General features: G+C 44.8%; 1 protein-coding gene across 2 annotated transcripts in view; it reads right to left on the reverse strand.

Annotated features, from left to right (window-relative positions):
* LOC144672753 (integrin alpha-7-like) overlaps positions 1–15,869 on the reverse strand; it is a 192,867-nt gene extending 176,998 nt beyond the window's left edge. For both annotated transcript variants that reach the window (XM_078534718.1, XM_078534717.1), the window contains exon 1: positions 15,613–15,869. In XM_078534718.1, the coding sequence (XP_078390844.1) occupies positions 15,613–15,785 (173 nt within the window). In that variant the 5' untranslated portion in view covers positions 15,786–15,869. The remainder of the gene's footprint in view (positions 1–15,612) is intronic.
* Between the last annotated feature and the right edge of the window lie 5,043 nt (positions 15,870–20,912).

Raw genomic sequence — 20,912 nt, forward strand, 5'->3', positions numbered from 1 at the left:
AGATGGCTGAAGGCAGGGCCTCTGACAGGAAGCCTGCCGTTGCCCCATTTAAGGCCCTTAAGTGGCCACTTAACGGCCACTTTAGGGCCTTTTCTTGCCCAGCCTCAATTTTTAGGCTGGGGGGCGGGGGAGGGCGGAAGGAGGAAAGGCCGGAAATAAACTGAGTTCGATCTTGGGTGGGAAGGGTTGCCTCCATCAGAAGGCCCTTCTGACAGGTGACCTCCAGCCCTCCTTCCCCCCCACCCACCTGCCCCCCTCACCGGCCTATCCCCCAAGACCCCGATCACCCCCAGAAGTTGCCTACCCTCCCCGCTCTGGGACCCCTGCCACTAACCTGTCCTCCAGGTTCCGGGACTTCGTTCCAGGCAGCTCCCTGCAGTGCCTCTTCCGGTCACTGCAGCGCTGTGCCTGGAGGGACTGGAGAGCTACCGGCCAATCTGATTGGCCAGCGGCTCTCCAAGGCGGGACTTCCTCCTGAGTTAGGGCGGAAGTCCTGCCATATGCCAAACAACACTTGTTAGAGCGTAAAATAGTATCATGGCTGCTGGAGTCGGTTGAGGATGTGTTCCTCGCTGACTCCTCCGATGGTGAGGGCCGAGCCCCAGCCACCCTAAAAATTCAGGCCTTAGTGATGATATGGTTGAAGGCATGGCCGCTAATAGTGGAACAAAGGAACTGGAGGATGTGCAAGAGGCCAAAATTGGAGGAACACAAGAGTTCTTAGAGGGCTGGAGGAGGTTACAGGGATAGGGAGAGGTGAGGTTCAATTTCACCAAATGAAGAGGGGCAGTACCATCTGAAGAAGCAGCTTCTAAATGATAAGTTTGACAAAATACACAAGTAGGAAGGATAATGGCAGGTGAAATTTTAATACAGGCAGGTGTGAAGTACCAAAAAGAGGAAGGAAAGGATTGGCAACATGCTTACTGCATGAATGGTGGTGAAATAGTTAAAGTTGAGAGAGACATACGGTGTCAACAGACTTGACACTCAATACATCCAATTACTGTGAAATAGCAAAAATCACATTGATTGCGCTCCCATAGCTGTTTTTACATTCTCTAAATGCATAACAGTGACTTAAAATCTGAGTATCTCATTGGGTTTTGTGAAAGAGGGAGAGACCCATAAACTATTCAAGCATGTGAAAATGTTCAACTATTAGTGAATTGAGGTGGTGATACAGAGGTGGTTCATACCTAAGTGCCAAGTGTGGTGCCACAGTGGTGAGATGCAGGTACACGTCCCTTATTACACTGACCTGGTGTCAGCTGCAGTGCTGTAGGGAAGCACCACGCAAATGGGAGGCACCCCCTTCAAGAGGCGGGACAGAGAAGGGAAAGAATCTAAAGGGAAATTTTGGCCTTACCACACTCGTTTGCTGACAGCTGAACAACAGTGGCATTGGCGGTGGCCAAGCAGAAGGCTGTCCAGCTGCAGTCTCAAAGCACAAAAAGATGTGCGGCAGACCTACTGAGTTCCACTCATTTTGGCCTCGAAGTTTCACTGAACCTATTTTAATGCATGTCACTCCTAAAACTAAACACGGCTCCAGGCATTTAATTGGTTTGGGATCAGCCTTGGTCTTTTGGACCAAATTCCAGTGCCAAAGTTCGCCTGAATGTTGACAGCTGTGTGTGGGGCCTGTTGAAGAGGTTGGAGAAGAAAGCTCAGGGAAATACATGCCTCCAAGGCAATTATTACCACCTACTGCATCAATAGGACTTTACTGGAGTAACTGGTCAATCTTCACGGTTTGTGGCACCTTGCTGATACAGAGCGGCTGCCATATTTTCCTATCTGGCAACGCAGAAAGAAATCGCACTTCAAAAATACACTCATTGGGCTGGATTTTACGTTTGCAAATTGGGGATGCCGCTGTCCCGCACACACGTAAAATCCAGTGTGATGATGTCAGGTCGTGACCCAAAGGTCAACACGCCGATTTCCCATAATACAGCAAGCCGAAATCCGCAGCCCGCCAGCCATTTTGAAACAAATCATTAACGGGCAATTCAGTTAACAAACCAATTGACCCAAATATTACGCTGCCCATGCCATAATGCGTGGGTAGGCAGCAAAAAAATGGAGCAGAGTCTGCTTTTTTACCATCTGAAGGGAAAAGCAGGAAGGAAGGAGGGCAGCATCCTTTGGGAGGTACCCTGTGTGCATCGGGGGCACTCTATCTCCACCCACCCCCGCCCAGGATGATACCCCTGCTCTGTGGCTCCCCACCTGGCCTCCAAAACCTACCCCTCACACCCGCCCCCAACAATCCCCAACACCCCCCCTCCCTTAGGGTGCCCGATCCCTCCCTGTCCAAAAACCCTGGACTTTACTGAGTCCGGGGCATCCAGGATCCATTGCTGTCTTCTTCCCAGGGCCTGCTTGTAGCCCCAGCAGTGCCCACTACTGAGTTCTGGCACAGCTGAGACTGCTAGAGCTGCCAGCCAATCAGGATTGGCCGGCAGCTCTCGAGGGCGAGGCTTCCTCCCACTGAGGGGCCACAAGTTCCACACTGAGCTCATTAAGGCCATCGGCAGTGTGTTATCGCTGGGGGACACCAATTTTTAAAGTCTGCTGATTCGCAACGGACTTTTCCAACAAGGGGGAGGGGTGCAGTAATATGCCCCCCGCCCCCCATGTAGAATCCAGCCCCCTGTATGAAAACTTTGGGACTACGACAAAAGGCCTCATGTAAATGCAACTTTTTTAAAATTAACCTTTCATTAAAACTATGATGCAGACTAACAAACAGAATTTACCATACTTGAATGGTATCAGTGACAATATTCAAAGCCAAGCATTGTCAAGGCAAAAGGTTGGGAAATGTTATACTTGGGTCGGAGTGGTGTGTATGAACGTATGCCTTGGCTCTACTTTCCTGCCCACTCCACATATCGCTTTATTCCTCGGGAAAAAACCTACCTATCCCAGCCTTAAATATATCCAATGATGGAGCATCCACAACCCTCTGGGGTAGGGAATTGCAAAGATTCACAACCCTTTGAGTGAAGTAATTTCTCCTCATCTCAGTCCTAAATGATCGGCCCCTTATCCTGAGACTGTGCCCCCGTGTTCTAGATTCCCCAGCCAGGGGAAAAAAACCTTTTCAATGACTAGCCTGTCAAGCACCTTGTAGTATATTGTAAGAGCTGCTCATATTGCCCTCTCTTTTGGGAGTGGTGAATAAAGTGTGGGACAACATGGCTGATTAAGTAGTGTCCATGCAAGTTATTTCCAGTCCAAAACACCACAGGAAGACTGTGGCAAGGGAGCATTTTAACAACATTTCATTTGAATAATTAAGGGCCAGAGAACATTGTGACATGCCCTTTGGAACTCCTAAAGTTAAATTTGAGGATGTTTTGAATATTTTGAAAGATTCTTCCGTGTGCACGTCATGTTCACATCTTGTTGATGTAGTGTCTAACCAGTGATGCCTGACAAATCCCAGTACGACAAATAAATTAGTTTCTGGACTCCTATTACCGCATTACTAAAAGCTGCATTCCAGCAAGGAAAACAGTTACCAAGTAAGACTGTAGCAGATTACATTCTTGAGTTAAAGAAACTCTCACGCCACTGTGGGTATGCATACTTAGAAATCAATATTCGAGACACTTTCGTACAGGGCCTAAAGGACAATAAATTCCAGGCTAAGCTTTTGAGTAAAGAAAATAAGCTGATATGGAAGGAGCCTGAGATGAGGCAATGGCCATGGAAATGGCAGAAAGAGATAGTTACCAATTGCAAGGGAGTTCTTTTCCATCAGATTTCAATGGGATCCAAGCCATAGCAGCCAAGTCCACGGTCTCCAGTCAGAAGTTACCGTTGCCATGGTAGCCACCAACCATCTAAATGCCCCCACTTCCAGTCAAAGTGCTGTGCCTGTCAAAAAGCCGGTCCTATCCAGACGGCATGCATAGAGGAACAGTAACGCTCCAGGTCACGGTCAAGCTTCAGGTCACGAGGTCAAGGTAGGTCTAGAGCTAGTTCAGGAGCCTGGAAGTCCTTAAATGCGCATATGATCAATTTAGAAATAGAAATTGATGTTATCGAGCAGGGGAGTCAAGAGTTGTACTCAGTCAAAAAACAGCACATAGAAGATGAGGTTAATAGGGCTGAAGGTATAATTCCAGCTCCCACAGTAGAAATGAAAGTAGAAGATTCACAGCTTACTTCCATCGCTGATACAGCTGCAGCCATGTCTGTTTTCTCAGGAGAGTACAAGAAGTCCCTAAGTCACACAGCCTTATGCAAAATGAAAGTGATTACAATAAAACCCCAACGAGTTGAACCCCAGCAGATCCGCTCACAAATTTGTGTTAAGCGGAGCTTCATGATAGCTGAGGAGGCCCCATTCCCACATGAATGCGCCTCTATGTGACCCAATATGCCTACAACCGCGGTCTATGTCAAAAGCAACAAATTCAACTGTCAAATTAAAACAATAAAGCAGTAAATGTGTTATAAAGTTTCTATTAAATTTGTTCACACCTTACAATGGCCTGACCTAGTAAAAGGCCAGAGCTTTGCATTGAAAAATGTCGGGAGTTAGCTCTGGAAAGACTCCGTAATCTTTCTCTGCTTAGTGTGCCGTCTTCGGACATGCATAACACAGTCCACCATGTCGTCAATGCAGTCAAACACGTTTCTGGAGTTTTTGTGCTGCAGTGCGAAACCCTGGAGCATCTCCATGGCCTTTTTGGAATCGGCTAGGGAAACAGGCAGGCTGGCTGGTCTAACTCCACTCTGATTAGTCGGTGTGGTCATATGACAAAACGTTGGCTAATCCAGAGTTACCAGTGCAGAACTTCAGCCTACCATAGGCATCGTTCTGTAGGATTTGCTATTCTGCCGGCGGGAATGGTTGATGACTTCGACATAACCGGAATTTGGTGTCATCCGAGTTTAACTCATCACAATTTAACTGTACAGTAGTTACTTCAGTAACAGTATTCCGGTGTTAGGTTCAAGTTAGTGTTTGGGTGGAATATGATGATGCACCATATTGGTATTAGTTGGAAGGAACAAAGGGCAGGATTTTTAGTTGGCGGGCGCCCACAATCGGCGGGCCTGGGAGTTGCCGGGGAACGGACACCCGACCGCGATTTCACACTGGCGGGCCAATTAATGGGCAGCCAGCGTGAAAGGCATGCTGAAAGGCTCAGCGCTGCCGGGGTGGGGGTGGGAGGAGGGCGAGTGTTGAAGTCAGCACGGGCGCGGGGGAGCACGCAATGAAAGGCCCCTGAAGGCAGGGAGCTACCTCAGGGAGCTGAAGAATTTAACTGCCAAATATGAAGATTGTAAAAACTGGGAAAAAATGCCCACGCATCAGAATCAGTCACCGGAATGTATACCAGATGGAAACTGTGCAAACATTTTTTTAAAATTAATATCGGAAACCTCATCCCGCCATTGGATGAGGTTTCCTCAAAAAGGCAAAGGGCACCTGGCCGATTCACCCGCCCGCCAACCGTAACATTGGACGGGCAGCGAAAAATCACAGTTGATTAATACATTAATGGCCTTAATTGTCGGCAGGCGCGCTGTTGATTCTCGCGCAAGTGTGCGATGAAGTCGGGACGCTCGCCTGCCATCATCCACGCCGAGCGAAAAATTCTGCCCAAAGTCTCCCTGATGGGAAAGGAATTAGACTAAGAAGATACGGTTATCAGTAAGAGTATGTCTGACATTGAGAAAGTGCTAAGAGAGCACAAGGTGGTCTTTGAACAAGGAGGATCAAAGGATAAAATTAGGCATCACAAGGCTGAAATCAAAATAACGAACAATGTATTGCTGACATTTTGCAAGGTTGGGCCAGTGCCTTATGTACAGTTAGAAGCAGTAAGTAAACAGCTGGATAGATTAAAAAGAACGGAGGCAATTAAGAAGGTGAAGAGCAGTGAATGGGCCACACCCATTGTCATTGTTAAAAAAGCAGACGGGTCTGCTTGGATTTGTGGAGATTCTAAGCAAACAGCAAATAAGGTGATTGAGAATGATATTTACCCACTGCTTATCAGTGAAGATTTGTTTTCTAATTTAGCCAATGGGAAGGTGAAGAAAGATAGATTCGTCAAATGCATATTTTCAATTAGAATTAACTGACAAGAGCAAAGAACTACTCACCATTCATACACACAGAGTTGTAGCAGTATGACAGGTTGCCATTTGGGGTATCTACTACCCTCACAGTGTTCCAGAACATCAGGGATCGGGTACTAAGTGGGATGAAAAGAGCGTGCTGCTTCTTAGATGACATTCTAATTAGCAGTAAGACAGAGAAAGAGCACATTGTAAGGTTGAACGGGGTCCTAGATGGACCTCAAGAGTATGGCATCAAAGCTAAAAAGCACAAGTGTTGCATCATGATGTCAAGTGTAACATAGCTGGATCACCAAATAGGTGGTGAAGGTATCCACCCAATGCAAGAGAAGGTAGAGGGAACTTTGAAAGCAAAGAGGCCAGAGCACAAAGAAGAACTTAAAACATTCATAGGGATTGTTGTATATTATTCTAAGTTCATCCCTGACTTAGCTAACACATTCGCCCACTGTATCAACTGCTCAAAGATGGAGTAGCTTGGGAGTGGTCTATGGAGTGTCAGAAGGCATTTGAGGAAGTGAAGAAAGTGCTGACTAGTGATGTTGTTTTGGCCCACTGTGATCCCAAGAAACAATTGGTTTCAGCGTGTGATGCCTCACCACAAGGGTGATGTGTGGTGTTATCTCACATAATGGAAGATGGTGCAGAGAGGCCAGTAGCATATGCCTCATGTACATTAACAAAGTCAGAGCAAAAGGAGAACACTCCTAGCTTCTCTAGTCTCTCCAGGTAACTGAAGTCCCTGGTATCATTCTTGTAAATCTCCGCTTCATCCTCTCCAACACCGCGCCGTTCTTCCTAAAGTGTGGTTCCCAGAACTGGGGACAATACTCGAGCTGAGGGCTAACTTGTGTTTTTGTGAAGGTTGAGCATAACTTCCTTTGCCTTTGTGCACTAGGCACACTAGTGACGTTGCATATTTATATTTACAAAGCCCAGGATTCTATATGCTTTTGTAAGAGTTGGTGCCTTTGGGAGGGCTGGGGTAAACATTTGGACATTTCCTACAAACTTTTACCATCTGAAAGATTGTACTGTGAATATTTTGGCGGGTTTTTTTTTTGGAAAGGCTTAAAAAAGATTGATAGTTTGCCGAAACCTCTAATTTCTACTGCCATACTCAATGTTGTCAACCTGTTACATAATAGGGACAGTCGAGGTTTCTTATTGCTGGTTCACTTCCCTTCTCCACAAAATGACTGGGCTTTTTACTACTTTCAACATAGAAATGGATATATCTTCAAACACCTTGTTGAGTGAGTGATTAGCCTGGTTGGTTGTAAACTATAGTCTGGTGTTGCAGAAGTCTCAAGGTAAGCTACACGATCACCCAGTACTTCATATCTCAGTGTGACAGATCAGGTGGAATTTCTCCATTACACTGTTGTGAAAGGAATTATTAATGATTATTGACCCCTGAAATCCAGTTCTGCCTTGCCCCCCTCAGTAACTGAGTAGGACAGAGGAGCTTACGCATTGCCCTCAGGCTGACTTGCTTTCGGCACCGATGCCAAGCAGGTGACCATGCTTGTGCATGTTTCTGAACAAGATAACTACCCCCTACCCCCTTGCAGGTTTCTGCCCTCCTTTTGTAAAGGCGCTAAAGGATGCCACCTAATCTCACTCTCGCCTGCCTTCCACACGCTTGCACTTTCCAGCTATTCTGAGCCTTAGCTGTTTGCTTGTGCTCTCCCATGCCCTAGGGCACTGATACCCAATAACGGTGCCCCTAGCCTGAGTAAGCTGAAGCAGTGAAGGTTGGAAGGCCCATGTGACCCAAAATTGTCTTCAGCTTGTGTCTCTGTGCCTTCAGCTGTCTAGGTCCCAAGCTCTGGATTCTCCCGCCTAAATTTGATAAGGTTCCCCACAAAAGGTTAATACGCAATTTAAGGGCTCATGGAGTTGGGGGTAATAGATTAGCATGGATGGAGGATTAGTTAACGGACAGGAAGCAGAGAGGGATCAACAGGGCATTTGCAAGTTGGTAGGCTGTGACTAGCGGAGTGCCACAAGGATCAGTTCTGGGGCCTCGGCTATTTACAATCTACATTAATGACTTGGACAAAGACCAAGCTACATTTAATAAAAAAATGATTCATGAGGGGAACGGTAATGCTGCCTTGTGGAACACATCCACTGGAAACTCAACTGGATTAAGATAGCACAACTCATTAACTGCCATGCAGACATGGAGAATTTCACCTACCAGTGTTTCATTCAAAACTCCACATTTCAATGCATAATCCAGTGCTCCCACAAGAAATAATGCATGGGTTTTCAGCTCTGCATACAGAAAGAGCAAACTGCATGGGTCCAAGAGAAATCAGTTTGGCATCCAAGACTTTCATTCACTTAATGAAAATCACACACTCCAGGGACCTGTAACTTGCACTGTGCCTTTAAGAATTCAGAGCACGCTCTAATCATCTGAAATTGGAAATTGCTATTGACAGGCATGCTCCAACACACAACTAAATGACCAGCTCAGCAGCTTCTAAGACAGATGTAATTTTTTTGTTTTTAATTTTAAATGAATTACCTTTGTGCTCATAATGTATTCACTGGGTCAACAGCTCAGAAGTCATTTCCCAGTTATTGGGCCAGATTTTTGTTGCTTGACAATGAAGTGTCACCATACACAAGAATTTGTAAATGCATTTAATTCTGCTCAGGGCACGTCTGTCTTGTTTTCCATTCCACTCCAGACAGGCTCTTGATTCTTCGTAGCCTTGATAAACTGGTAAAATTGCCAAGCAATCCACGGACTGCTCAATTACTCCCACGTAAAAGTTTTTTATTGCCTAGCCAGCATAAATTGCTCATTGTGGGTTAAGATAATCTAGATAGCTCTTTTCCAACCCCAGTGTGTGTCTGCGTGCATGTGCATGGTGGCGCAGTGGTAATGTCACTGGACTAGTAATCCAGGAGACCCAGGCTAATGCTCTGGGAACATGGCTTCAAATCCCACCATGGCAGTTAGTGAAATTTGAATTCAATTAATAAATCTGGAATATAGAGCTAGCTAGCCCTCAGTGGTGACCGTGAAATTATCATCAATTGTCATAAAAACTCATCTGGTTCACTGGGAAGGAAATCTGCCATCCTTACCTGGTCAGGCCTACTTGTGATTCCAGGCCCACAGCATGTGGTTGACTTTTAAACACCCTCTAAAATGACCTAGCAACATCAGTTCAGGGGCAATTAGGGATGGACAACAAATGCTGGCCCTGCCAGTGATGCCCACAGCCCTTGAAAGAATAAATATACACTCACACAGGTAAGGTAAAGTTGTCAATTTAAGAGTTGCCCAGAAGACTAGGTCCATGGCCCACTACCAAGCCTTGAACACAATCACACTTCTGAGAATGTGCTGCCTTTAAACTGAGAACTTGTCTGCCTGGTCAGGTGGATGTAAATGATTCTATAGCACCATATTGGGGATGATGTCCTGGACATGGTTTATTCCTCAGCAAACAAGATGCACTTGGAAAGGATATGAGGGGAGCTATGAGTGAATCTGTAGAAAGACACAAGCAAGAGGAAAGGGAATCTGAGGTAGCCAAACAGATGGTCTCAATCTTAGTGTCAAAGAAGTCCAGGGCTTCCTTGCATTAGTTGGAAGGTTGATGGGACAGGGGTACCTGAAATTTGACTGCTCATATTCTGAAATGTGACTGCTCAAAAGGGGCATTGGTTCAAATCATCTGTGCTGTATACCCTATGTAATCCTGTGATGAAGTAACTTGCCACAGCACCTTCCAAACCCCTGACCTCTACCACCTAGAAGGACAAGGGCAGCAGACACATGGGAACACCACCACCTGGAAGTTCCTCTCCAAGACACTCACCATCCTGAATTGGAAATATATCGCCGTTCCTTCACTGTCACTGGGTCCAAATCCTGGAACTCCCTCCCTAACAGCACTGCGGGTGTACCTACACCACATGGACTGCAGCGGTTCAAGAAGGCAGCTCACCACCACTTTCCCCAGGCAGGCAGAGATGGGCAATAAATTGCCAGCAAAGCTCACATCAAAGAACGAATGAAAAAAAGTTCAAATCCAGACAGTGGATTCAACTAACGGGGATACATTGGTGACCAAACATATAGCACCATATGGTGTTTTTGCTTGTGCGCAAAGCAAAACAGCCTAGCACAACAACATCATCCCCCAAATGTCCACATGGTTCTGTACCATAACCAGTCAGGTTCACCACATGATACCACCACTGCAAACAGCCTGGTCTGCTTCAGTTATTCCTCATCAGGCCAAAGAGGAGCCATTAGCATCGAAAAAGAATTGACAACTTTTACAACTCCCGGGACACTCCAGGCAAATGACTTATATGAAAAGTATGGGGGCAAGCACACGATGTACGCAGCCATCAAGAGTTACAACGAATTCTTGCAAAGTTGACTGGTTATTGAATGCGTCGGCCGACAAACCACGCTTTTCACAGCCCTGAATCTGACAGTGTGGTTCCTGCAATCTGTTCCTTAACTAATTCCCTGACGAGTGAGGTGTCTCTCAACAGGGCCCCCGGGACAGTCACATTATCTGGGCACAGATGTTTGAAGTAGCCCTTCTAACACGGTCTTATAAAGAGAGAGAATTAAAGACTGGCTACTCCTTCTCACAACATCCCAAGGGAATGTCTATTGGGAAGGATCCAGGGAACTGGATAATCAATCCAGCTGATCCGTATGGAAAGTTCCAGAATACACCAAGATAAATTGCTCTTCTCTAAATGTGGCCTTTGGTTGGGTCAAAATCCAGCCAAGAAAATAATCTCTACATTCTGAAAAAAAAATGTTTAAAAGGGAACTGTTCAGTGTGGGGAGACAGATGGATAGAATTGAAACTCCACTTCATTTCTACAGTGTCGCACATAGCAACAAAATAGCATTCAGGGAATAAATTTACAGAACAAAAAAAGGTCAAAGGCAGCCAAAAGGAATGTCAAAACAAACGGAATGAGATAGTTTGAAAAGGGGGGAGGGGGAAGGGCACAAGAGTTCACCCCAGAGCCCAAAGGCCAGAAGGAGGTGGGGAGAAAACAGAAAGCAGGGTTTCTCCTCGCCCATGAATAATATATTTTTAAAAATCACTAATGTGCGGGTGTCAGGCGAGGGCTGGGTTGGGCTGTGCTGCCCCCATGGCTGAATAGCCTAGCTGTGCTTATCTGAGAACGGCAGTTTGGGCGGAGGTACTGCTGGCACATTTGAAGTTGTTCTTCAACCAAAGCCACGCCTTCGGGAAGTAAAAATGGGAAGAGGGAGGAGGATTTTGGAAAAAGCAACACGGGAAAGCAGCAGCAACGAAAATATATCAACCAAAGAAAGGAAATAAGGTTACCAGAGAATCGAGCAAATAAGGAAACTTTCCTTTAAATATTTATAGATGGATAAATGACTCAGAATGCACACCCTGCATTCTTAAATGATATCTAACTGGACACCGTGCCGTCTAACTGTCCCCGGGATATTTTTGCCCTGTTTCTAACGGGAGTTAATAAAGTGAGTGACACGTGTTCCTGGAGTCAGTCAAAAATAAATAAGGCACACAGACAACCTTCAAATAACTCCGCTCGGTCATCAGCTATCAGAATGGATGCAGTATTACCAAAAAAGGTCAGACCACCCCCATTCATTTACCAGATTTAATGGGACCGAGGGGTCACCAGCCGTTTTCGAGCTGACGGGCTATGTGCCTGTGTTAATGCCTTGTGCAATTCTGACATTGCCCCCGCACGTTAACCGGTTCCCACTCCTGCTTGAAGCCACACCAGAGGTACCCCGAGCCCCTCTCTACATGAGCTGCCCTAGTTAATGATTACCTCCCCTTCCAGTTAAGTATTAACACACATAGCAGGCGAGTGAAGTGTTTGGGAGTAGATGTGTGCTCTCAGTTCCGGGCGTGTGCTAATTATTTACGAATATTTACGTTACCTTACCGCATTTCTGCCTCGACACTCTTGTGTGCCAAACGGAGTAGCCCTTTCTCCTTGGACTAACTGAAACGTTCAACGCGCACAACCCCCACCCATTCATCTTGTAAAAGTATTGAAACTACTACTAGTAGTTTGTGGGATTGAAATTCGTCTCGGGCGTTGGCATAAAACGGGCGGTATCAGATCTACTACCCGTTCTACTCAGCGTCTTGAGTTTCATTGCTGAATATCAGGCGGCCGATTCTATCCCGCCCGTTTAGCGCCACCACTCGAGACAAATTTCTAGCCCTCTATTTTCCCAAACATTAATTCCATCCAGCATTAATAATTAAGTATTTTTCTTTCGACTTCAATGCGGTGATAAAGCTTCCTGTCTGTAGTTTTCAAGCTTATGGGGGGACCCCTGCATATTGATACACTCCATTGGATCCCCTGTACATCCCTAAGAATGTATGTAACTTCCTAAAGACGGTGCCAGCTACCCAGCTGGGACTGCAAATGACAGACAGACATATATCAACAGAAATGATGAGCTAGTTAGTCAATAAATACAAATCTAATCATCTGTGCTTTGCTGCTCGTTTCTGAGAGACTTCTTAATAGTCAGTCACAAGATTTCTCATGTCAACTGAACTCTCTGCCTACAAAACATCATCCTTTAATTGGTCACATCATGAGCATCCAGATCAACGATGATCTTATTGAATGGCAGAACAGGCTTGAAGGGCCGAGTGGCCTCCTCCTGTTCCTATTAAAACCACCCCGGTTGCTTCCTATAAGCTTCCAGACTTGACTGTTCCAATACTCTCCTGGATGGACTCCATTCTTCCATCCACCTTAAGCTTGAGCTCATCCAACTCATTGCTGCCCATATCCTACTCCATCTGCCTATCACCTCTGAGCTTAGTGACTTGCATTGGTTCCCACTCCACTAAGTTATCTTCCTCATGTTCAAATCTCAGTATGGCCTTGTTCCTCTCCATCTTTGTAACATCCTCCAACTCTACAACCATTAAAGAGCCCTGCTTTGCTCCAACTCTGGCCTTGCCCCTCTCTCATTTAAAAGCTGACTGAAAGCCCCACCTTTTGAACTGAACTTTTAGTTACCCACATAGAAAAGCAAAATACTGCAGATGCTGGAAATCTGAAACAAAAACAGAAAAATGCTGGAAAAGCTCAACAGGTCTGACAGCATCTATGAAGAGAAAAACAGAGTTAACGTTTCAAGTCTGAAGAAGAGTCATATGGACTTGAAACGTTAACTCTGTCTGTTTTTTCCCAGCATTTTCTGCTTTTGTTTTAATTGCCCATCTCCTTCTTTGGTTCAGTGTTAACTTGTAAATCAGATTAGGGTCCTGTGATGTTTTCCTACATCCTTCTTCTCCATTGCCAACACTACTTCGGTATCGTCACCCACCTCACCTCAGCTCATCTGCTGCTGAAACACTCACCCTGCCTTTGTGCCCCCTAGTCTCAACTATTCCAATGCTTTCCTGTCTGACCTCCTTTCTCGCACCCTCTGTAAACTTCAGCTCATTCAAACCCCTGCTGCCTGTATCCTAACCCGTACAAAGTCCCACTCACTATCACTTCGATGCTTACTAACCTACATTGCCTCCCAGTTCAACAGTGCCTCAATCTTAAAATTCTTATTCTTGCTTTCAAATCCCTCCATGGCTCTTGCCCCTCCCGATCTCTCATCTCCTTCAGCTCTACAACCCTCCAAGATCTTGGCATTCCTCCAAATTCTCCCATCCCCGCCCCCACCCCATTCTTTCAAACCTACCTCCTTGACTAAGTTTCTGGTTGCCTACCCCAATATCTCCTTACATGGCTCGGTGTCAAATTTTGTTTGATGTTGTTCCTGTGAAGCACCTTGGTACGTTTTACCACATTAAAGGTGCGATATAAATGCAAGTTGTTGTTATAATAAAGTCCAGCAGTTTTGAATTTTTTTTAAATTAAACTTTAAATGGCCAACTTGGGTTTTATTTTCCATATTAAGTGACTGCAGTATTTGGTTATTTACATGCCAATAAATATTGTAAATCTAAATGGTTTGCATGCCTACATCTGAACTCAATCATCCTAATACCATGAATGGGTGGGTTGCCTTATGAGGAAAGGTTGGACAGACTAGGCTTGTATCCACTGGAGTTTAGAAGAGTAAGAGGCGACTTGATTGAAACCTTTAAGATCCTGAGGGCACTTGACGGGGTGGATGTGGAGAGGATGTTTCCTCTTGTGGGAGAATCTAGAACTAAGGGTCACTGTTTAAAAACAAACATTTAAAATGGAGATGAGGAGATTTTTTTCTCTCAGGGGGTCGTGAGTCTTTCGAACGCGTCCTGAAAAGGTGATGGATGCAGGGTCTTTGAATATTTTTAAGGCAGAGGTGGATAGATTCTTGAAAAAACAAGGGGGTGAAAGGTTATCGGCGGCAGGTGGGATGCAGATTTCAGGTTAATATCAGATCAGCCATGATCTTATTGAATGGCGGTGCAGGCTCGAGGGGCTGAATGGCCTGCTCCTTGTTTGCATGTATCCCGAGGTTTAGAGCAAGTCGTCAGTCCTGGCTTTGTCGGTTAGTCGTGGAATTGTTGAGCTGCAGTAGATTTGTCAAGCACTCTTAAATAATTCATGAGCTGTTCCCACCAAGACCGGACAGATTTTATAAAGCATGAGAAACGAATGGGATGGGCAGGTTGAAAGCTGCCAAACGCAGCTCCTGCAGGTTGAAGTCAATGGGCCAGACAAGCCCAGCCATCACTGCACCGACCTCGTAACTTTTCATAAAGCAATTCTTTGTTCACGTAAAGCAGTCCTAAAGGTCTCACGCATTCAAACATCCAGTGCAATGAATACTTCACCTTCTGAATGCTGGCTTGCCCGAACCCAACGTTCCAGTTGCAGTGCAATCACTAACATGTTGAAACCCCTTCTTGCACCTTGCAACACTTTTCTCTGGTTGCTGTTACACGTCCAGCACTACCGTTAGTTAGTATAACATATTACATACTTTAAGAAGTGGACATGCAAGGATGCTAAGAAAGATTAAAAACAAAAACAGAATTACCTGGAAAAACTCAGCAGTTTTTCCAGGTAATTCTGTTTTTGTTTTGGATTTCCAGCATCCGCAGTAGCTTTTAGCTAGCTGCTAAGAAAGATTTCAGTTCCTGATAGTATTGGGTTTCTGGTTTAAATATTCCAGCGCGAAAAACCTTGCAACCTGTCACAGGAAAGGGTTAAGAATACAATATTTGAATCGACGTGCCCAGAAGTGCAGGCATTGCCTTTTTTGGATACTCCCAAAGAGATACATTTTTTAAAAAAAAACAAGAAAAAAGTTGACATTAAGACAAATGCGTTACTCAGAAATATTCCGTTAATGTGATGAACGTCATTATTCTCTCTTCCCCCCACCCCGCCCCCAACAGTAATAAAATTGACAATGGTTGATCAATCTGCACTTTTCCTCTTTCCCGCACCTTTTCGTGAGACACCGGCCTGGATGAGAGAATCGACAGATTCAGTATATTTCCAACTCACCAGCTCTGTGCCTCCGGGCTGGTCTGTTTGTGTAAAGCCACAGAAAACCCAAACAAACTCCCTCTTTCTCCTTCCTTTGCGATCGTGTTGGTTGTCTCCAGGTTAAAAGCTGAGCTCCGGGCTGCCAAGAGCAGACAACACACGCACAGAAGAGGTGTCATTTCTGAAGTCATGTCTCTGGTGCAGGAGAAGCTGTTACCCAGCCCGACAGAGAGGAACTGACTGAGTCTGTGTGCGACCTCGTGTTTACAGGAGGCGAAATTATTGAACACTGCAAGTGTTAGTAAAACACTCCCCCTCTCTCTCTCTCTCTCAGACACACACACACATACAGTCTTTCCAGACAGCTTTCAGTAACCCTTTCACACCTCACTGGATTATTTTAAATTTGAAAGCCACGAACAAACATGCTTCACAAATTCACACCAAGGTAATTATAACTATTAGGGCATAGATCCCTATTTATAGCACACTGAACTCTGGAAAATGCCTTAAGCTGCTATTTTTGGAGAGGGAGCACAGTTTACGCAATGAGAAAGTGTGAATTACTTATTTAGACCGCATTAGTTGACAGAAAAAAAAACATTTACATATTTTCCTACATTCAATGATTTAAGTGTTGAAATTACAGAGAGAACAGGACTTCACTAGGATCTGCTCCACCCAATGCAGAGTCAGCGACCAAGTGAAGAGTTCTCCATTTGAAAGAAAGATTATATTTAAATTCGATGACATGGAGCTAGTTTCAATCTGGTGGTCTATGACCCCTGACCTTTGCAAGTACAATGCGCATCTTTTAAAAGGAAAGTGAACAATTGCCTTCTAACCCGCATCACTCGACAATCCATACCATTGGCAGTTTGGGTAAGGCTATTATGCACATAATGATACACTCAGATTCAAGCCCTGAACTGTGCTTAGTTAGCTGAATCTGAGCTGAGGCAATAGTTGGGAACTACCAATATTCTCACCCTCCCTTGAAAGCAACCAAGGTTCCTGTCCTTGAATGCAAGTCAATGACCTCTGCTGGAAAATGCATGTGTGTGGACATGATTGAGCTCAGCTCTTATGCTGCCCTCACTACTGGGGATAAAAAAATGACTTGGGCAAATAGTTGAAAGGGGACTACACTAGCCAAAGAGCTAGGACATTGGAGAGGAAAGGGTGGCTAGGTGAAATAGGAATGGGGTCCAGATTCTAGCCAATGATTTTTAACATTTATTTAAAAACAACATTTTGTATAGGGTCAAGTACCAGAATTAGCCTGAAACGATTCTTCATGAATTAATTTATAAGAAAGAGCTTGCATTTGCCTTTCACAACCTCAGGACGTCCCAAAGCACTTGACAGGCAATGAAGTATTTCACTGTTATGTAGCACAGAGCAAGGTCTCACAAACAGCAATGGGATAATGACCTAATCATCCGCTTTAGTATTTCAGGGATGGGCATTGGCTAACACACCAGGGAGAACTCTTCTGTAAAATAGTGTTAGGCGATCGTTTACATCCTCCTGAGAGGGCAGACGGAGCTTCAGTTTAATACCTCATCAGAAAGGGACACCTACGACAATGCAGCATTGCGGGAGTGCTGCACTTGCATTAGCCCTAACTTTACACTCAAGTTTCTGAATGGGGCTTGAATTCACAGCCTTCTGACTCAGAGGCAAGAGTGCGACCCACTGAGCCACAGTTACAGAAAGTCCCTTTTTTAAAAAAAAGAAAAAGTCCAGTTTTCAGGGCTTCTCAATAGAACCTTGCATAAAACCTAATTTAGCTCCAAAAGAGGTCAAATTAATCCCTTTGAAGCACAAATATGTTTTTGCCAGTGGCAGGTATTGTGGCAATTATTGACAGTGATTGATGCATGATGGCACCTGCACTGGAGGTTAACAATTGCGATAGAAGCTCCCTTGATGGCCAGTGGGAAAAAAACATTTCCCTATCGTTTGAAGTCATGCAGACAAGGTACTGGCTCAGTTCTTGGTCTATGGCGAGTTAGCTGATCACAATTGAACCAATCATCACTGAGCTAAAAAGAGGGAAGCTCAGCCAGAGTTTCCACTCCTGATATTGTGCAGCTGAGAATATCAGGTGTAGAACACCTCCAACATAAAGCTAGGTACCTTTTCCAAAAACTGAGTAACTGAGGTACGCAACTCTGAAGTACCGTGTTTAACCCACGACAGCATGGAGTCTGCTCTGCCACACACAATGTTGTGCCTATTAAATACCCTGCTCAGTGCATACATTGGTTCCTTCCCTGCAGTTGCCTCAGCATTAATCCTCTGACCTTTAACCTTCCAAGGACAAGAGCTGAAAGTTCGAACACATTAGCAATGAAAGGAGAGAATGTGTGTGGCAGAGTCATTGATGGTTTGAATATCTGCATGAAGCTAATGCAGACTCACCTTGGACATTTTAGGAAGTTCATACGTTGACAAGTTCCCATTGTGTCCTTTGAAGCAGTTCATGGTGGCGGACAGATAATAAGCTGCCAAATTGACAAAATTCCTCTGAGTTGCTGATCAGAGATGCAAAACATAATCCCACAAAACATTAGTATAAAGGATTATATCTGTCAAGTTTTATTGTCTTAGAGTCAGTTGTGGGCAAAAATGCATCATGACAGTCAGTGGTAAGAGTAAGACAATGGTTGGAATATTCCTGCCCCTCCCCCCACCGCACCCCGCGGCAGGTTTAATGGTGGGTGGGGAGGTGTCAACGCGGCAGAAGCTGAAAAATCGGTTTCTTGCTGATATAAAATGACGACGGGAACTTGCGCTCCCGCCCATCATGGCGGGTCACCATTCCCATCAGAGGCTGGCGCAAAACTGTTTTGCATCTCGCTAATGGGATGCAGATGAAGGTCCAACCGGAATCGTCGCGCCCCTGTCTGATTGTCCACGCCGCCAGTGGGATATCACACCAGTCCAGAGCACGTCTCAACCAACATGTTGTGCACACGCCAGACTTACCTGCAAAAAGGCCTGTGACAGCTCACGGAAATCGGAAGGGAAAATGGAGGCCTCTGGTGACCGTCGACGCTGGAACACCATGTGCAGCAGTGGGTGGATGAAGCGTCTACAATGTGGATCTTTCAGCTTCAGGATCTTCTGTGAGGTGGATCTTCTCCTTCACCGGTGGGTAAATTGGTGTCCGGGCGCCTTTTAAATATGGCGCCCGGATATGATGCTGGGATGCTTGCCATCCAGCCCGCTCTGCCACGCAAAACGTCAGGAAACCCCTGACTGCATAATTAATTAGGCCAGTGTGGCATGATACAGCGCGAATTCCCACCGGCCTCCGTGGTGGGAAATTCTCCCCGTTCCCGCCCCTGCCAAGGGACTTAGTCCCGGAATGGAAAATTCCATGCAACGTTGTCTAGACTTCCCTTCCTCCTGTGAAGTGTGTCGGTCACTTACAGCTCACTTTCTTTCATGAGGTATATTTGGTTAATCAGAAATATGTCCTAATTCACCCAGTCCATGATACTTGAAAATTTTTCATTAAGTAATCCCTTAATATACAAGTAACTTTAAATTTCTCAACACTACATACCAAATCCACAAATATCAGTGTGATGAATAGCCAGTGTTTGGTGGTATTGATTGAGGTAGAAATGTTTGCCTGGGCAGCAGTAAATCTCACTGCTCTTCTGGTATGCAGCTTGAACCTACAACCTTCTGTTTCACCTTCAAATTCAGAGGAAGGAATACTACCAATTAAAACAAGCTTACAAGCTAGGGGACATGGGCAGATTGTGATTTCTTTCAGGGGAAGCCATCTGTTTAATATTCTAAAGAATGATTTTTGTGTCATCTTGTATCACAGAGGTGTTGAACTGTGGAACGATCCTTCTTCAGTCACACTTCTTGTATGAAAATAGTCTTCTAATGGCAATTGTTTGCTATATGCAACTTCCTCTTGGCTGATGTGCAAATTGATTGACGATCAGCACAAATCTCTCCTTGATGATATGACTAAAAACAATTAAATTGCAGATGAAGGTTTCTAGGAAAAAAGAGGAACCACCCAATCAAGTGGCTCAAAAAAACCTGGTCGTTTTCTCCCTCAGCAGCCTAGAACTCCCTGCCCCCTCCCACTCAAGCCGAAATTTAAAATAAAGCTTTACTATAATAAAAGAAAAGAGAACTCCAGATATTTCACAATAGCACGATTAAGTACCAAGTGTAAGAAATTGTTTTGTTTGTTTGAGTGGCTCTGCAGTCAGCCTCTCAAAAAGGTTGGGCTTGGACTCGAGATTTTGTCACTAAAGCTCTAATTCTGCTGGCTGAAGGAAGGCCCCATAGTGCAAGCGTGTGCAATGTTCTCAATATCACAGGATGTATCTGCAGCATTTTGGATGTTTCCCTCCTGCCTCTAACTGTACACATACATTTGCTTGTTTTTACAAATGAATTAAAGAAAGTTCAAGGACAAATAACAATGGTTCTTCTCACACCAGGGAGAGACCACTGGGAACAAGGTTTTATTTTTTTAATAAATGTTTTGTGGTCAGGGAGAAGAGGGGAAATTGGGTGATGCAAGAGGAGGTGGGGGTTGATAAGGAGGATGTAATGGCGTGTGGGAAAGAAGGAAAGAATGAGGGAAATATTAAAGGAGAGAGTTGGGTACAGCTGACAAGAGAAGTTGTAGTGGGGTAGAGATAAGTCAACTGCAAGTATAATGCAAGCACTTGATAAAAACTGACAGCATGATTGCTAATGCTAGGAAACAGATTGGAAATTTGTGAACTGGAGAGAGAAGAGGTTGGTGGGTTGGAAGAGGGATGGGCAAGATGGAGCTAGAGGGGGAAGAACAAAGATAAAATTCTCACTTACGTTATTTTTCTTTTAACTCCTGCTCCCAATATTTGTTTAATTTTTTAATTACTTAACTTTCTTTAATTCTCACTTTTGGTGCTTAGGTTTATTACATTCCACTCCTGGGAATGTATTTTTTAATTTGTTGGGTTTTTTCAAATGTTGCTTTCCACTGTTGTGTTCCTGCTTCTGGGGTTCCTGTTGCTTTTCGTTCCATTGCCAGTCTGATTTTGGTGCCATGTGACAGATCCACCATCACATATTTGTGAAGGGCAAGTCATGACTAACAAATCTAGATGGTTTTTTTTGAGAGGATAACTAGCATAATGGACAGGGAGTGTCTATGGACGTTGTTTATATGGACTTCCAGGAGGCATTAGACGAGGTTCTTCACAAGGAATTACTAAAAAGTGCAAGCACACAGAGCTGTAGGTAACCTTGTGACATGGGTTGGTAATTGATTGGGAGGCAGGAGA

This window comes from Cetorhinus maximus, chromosome X, assembly GCF_964194155.1.
Source record: "Cetorhinus maximus chromosome X, sCetMax3.hap1.1, whole genome shotgun sequence".
Taxonomy (NCBI): Eukaryota; Metazoa; Chordata; class Chondrichthyes; order Lamniformes; family Cetorhinidae; genus Cetorhinus; species Cetorhinus maximus.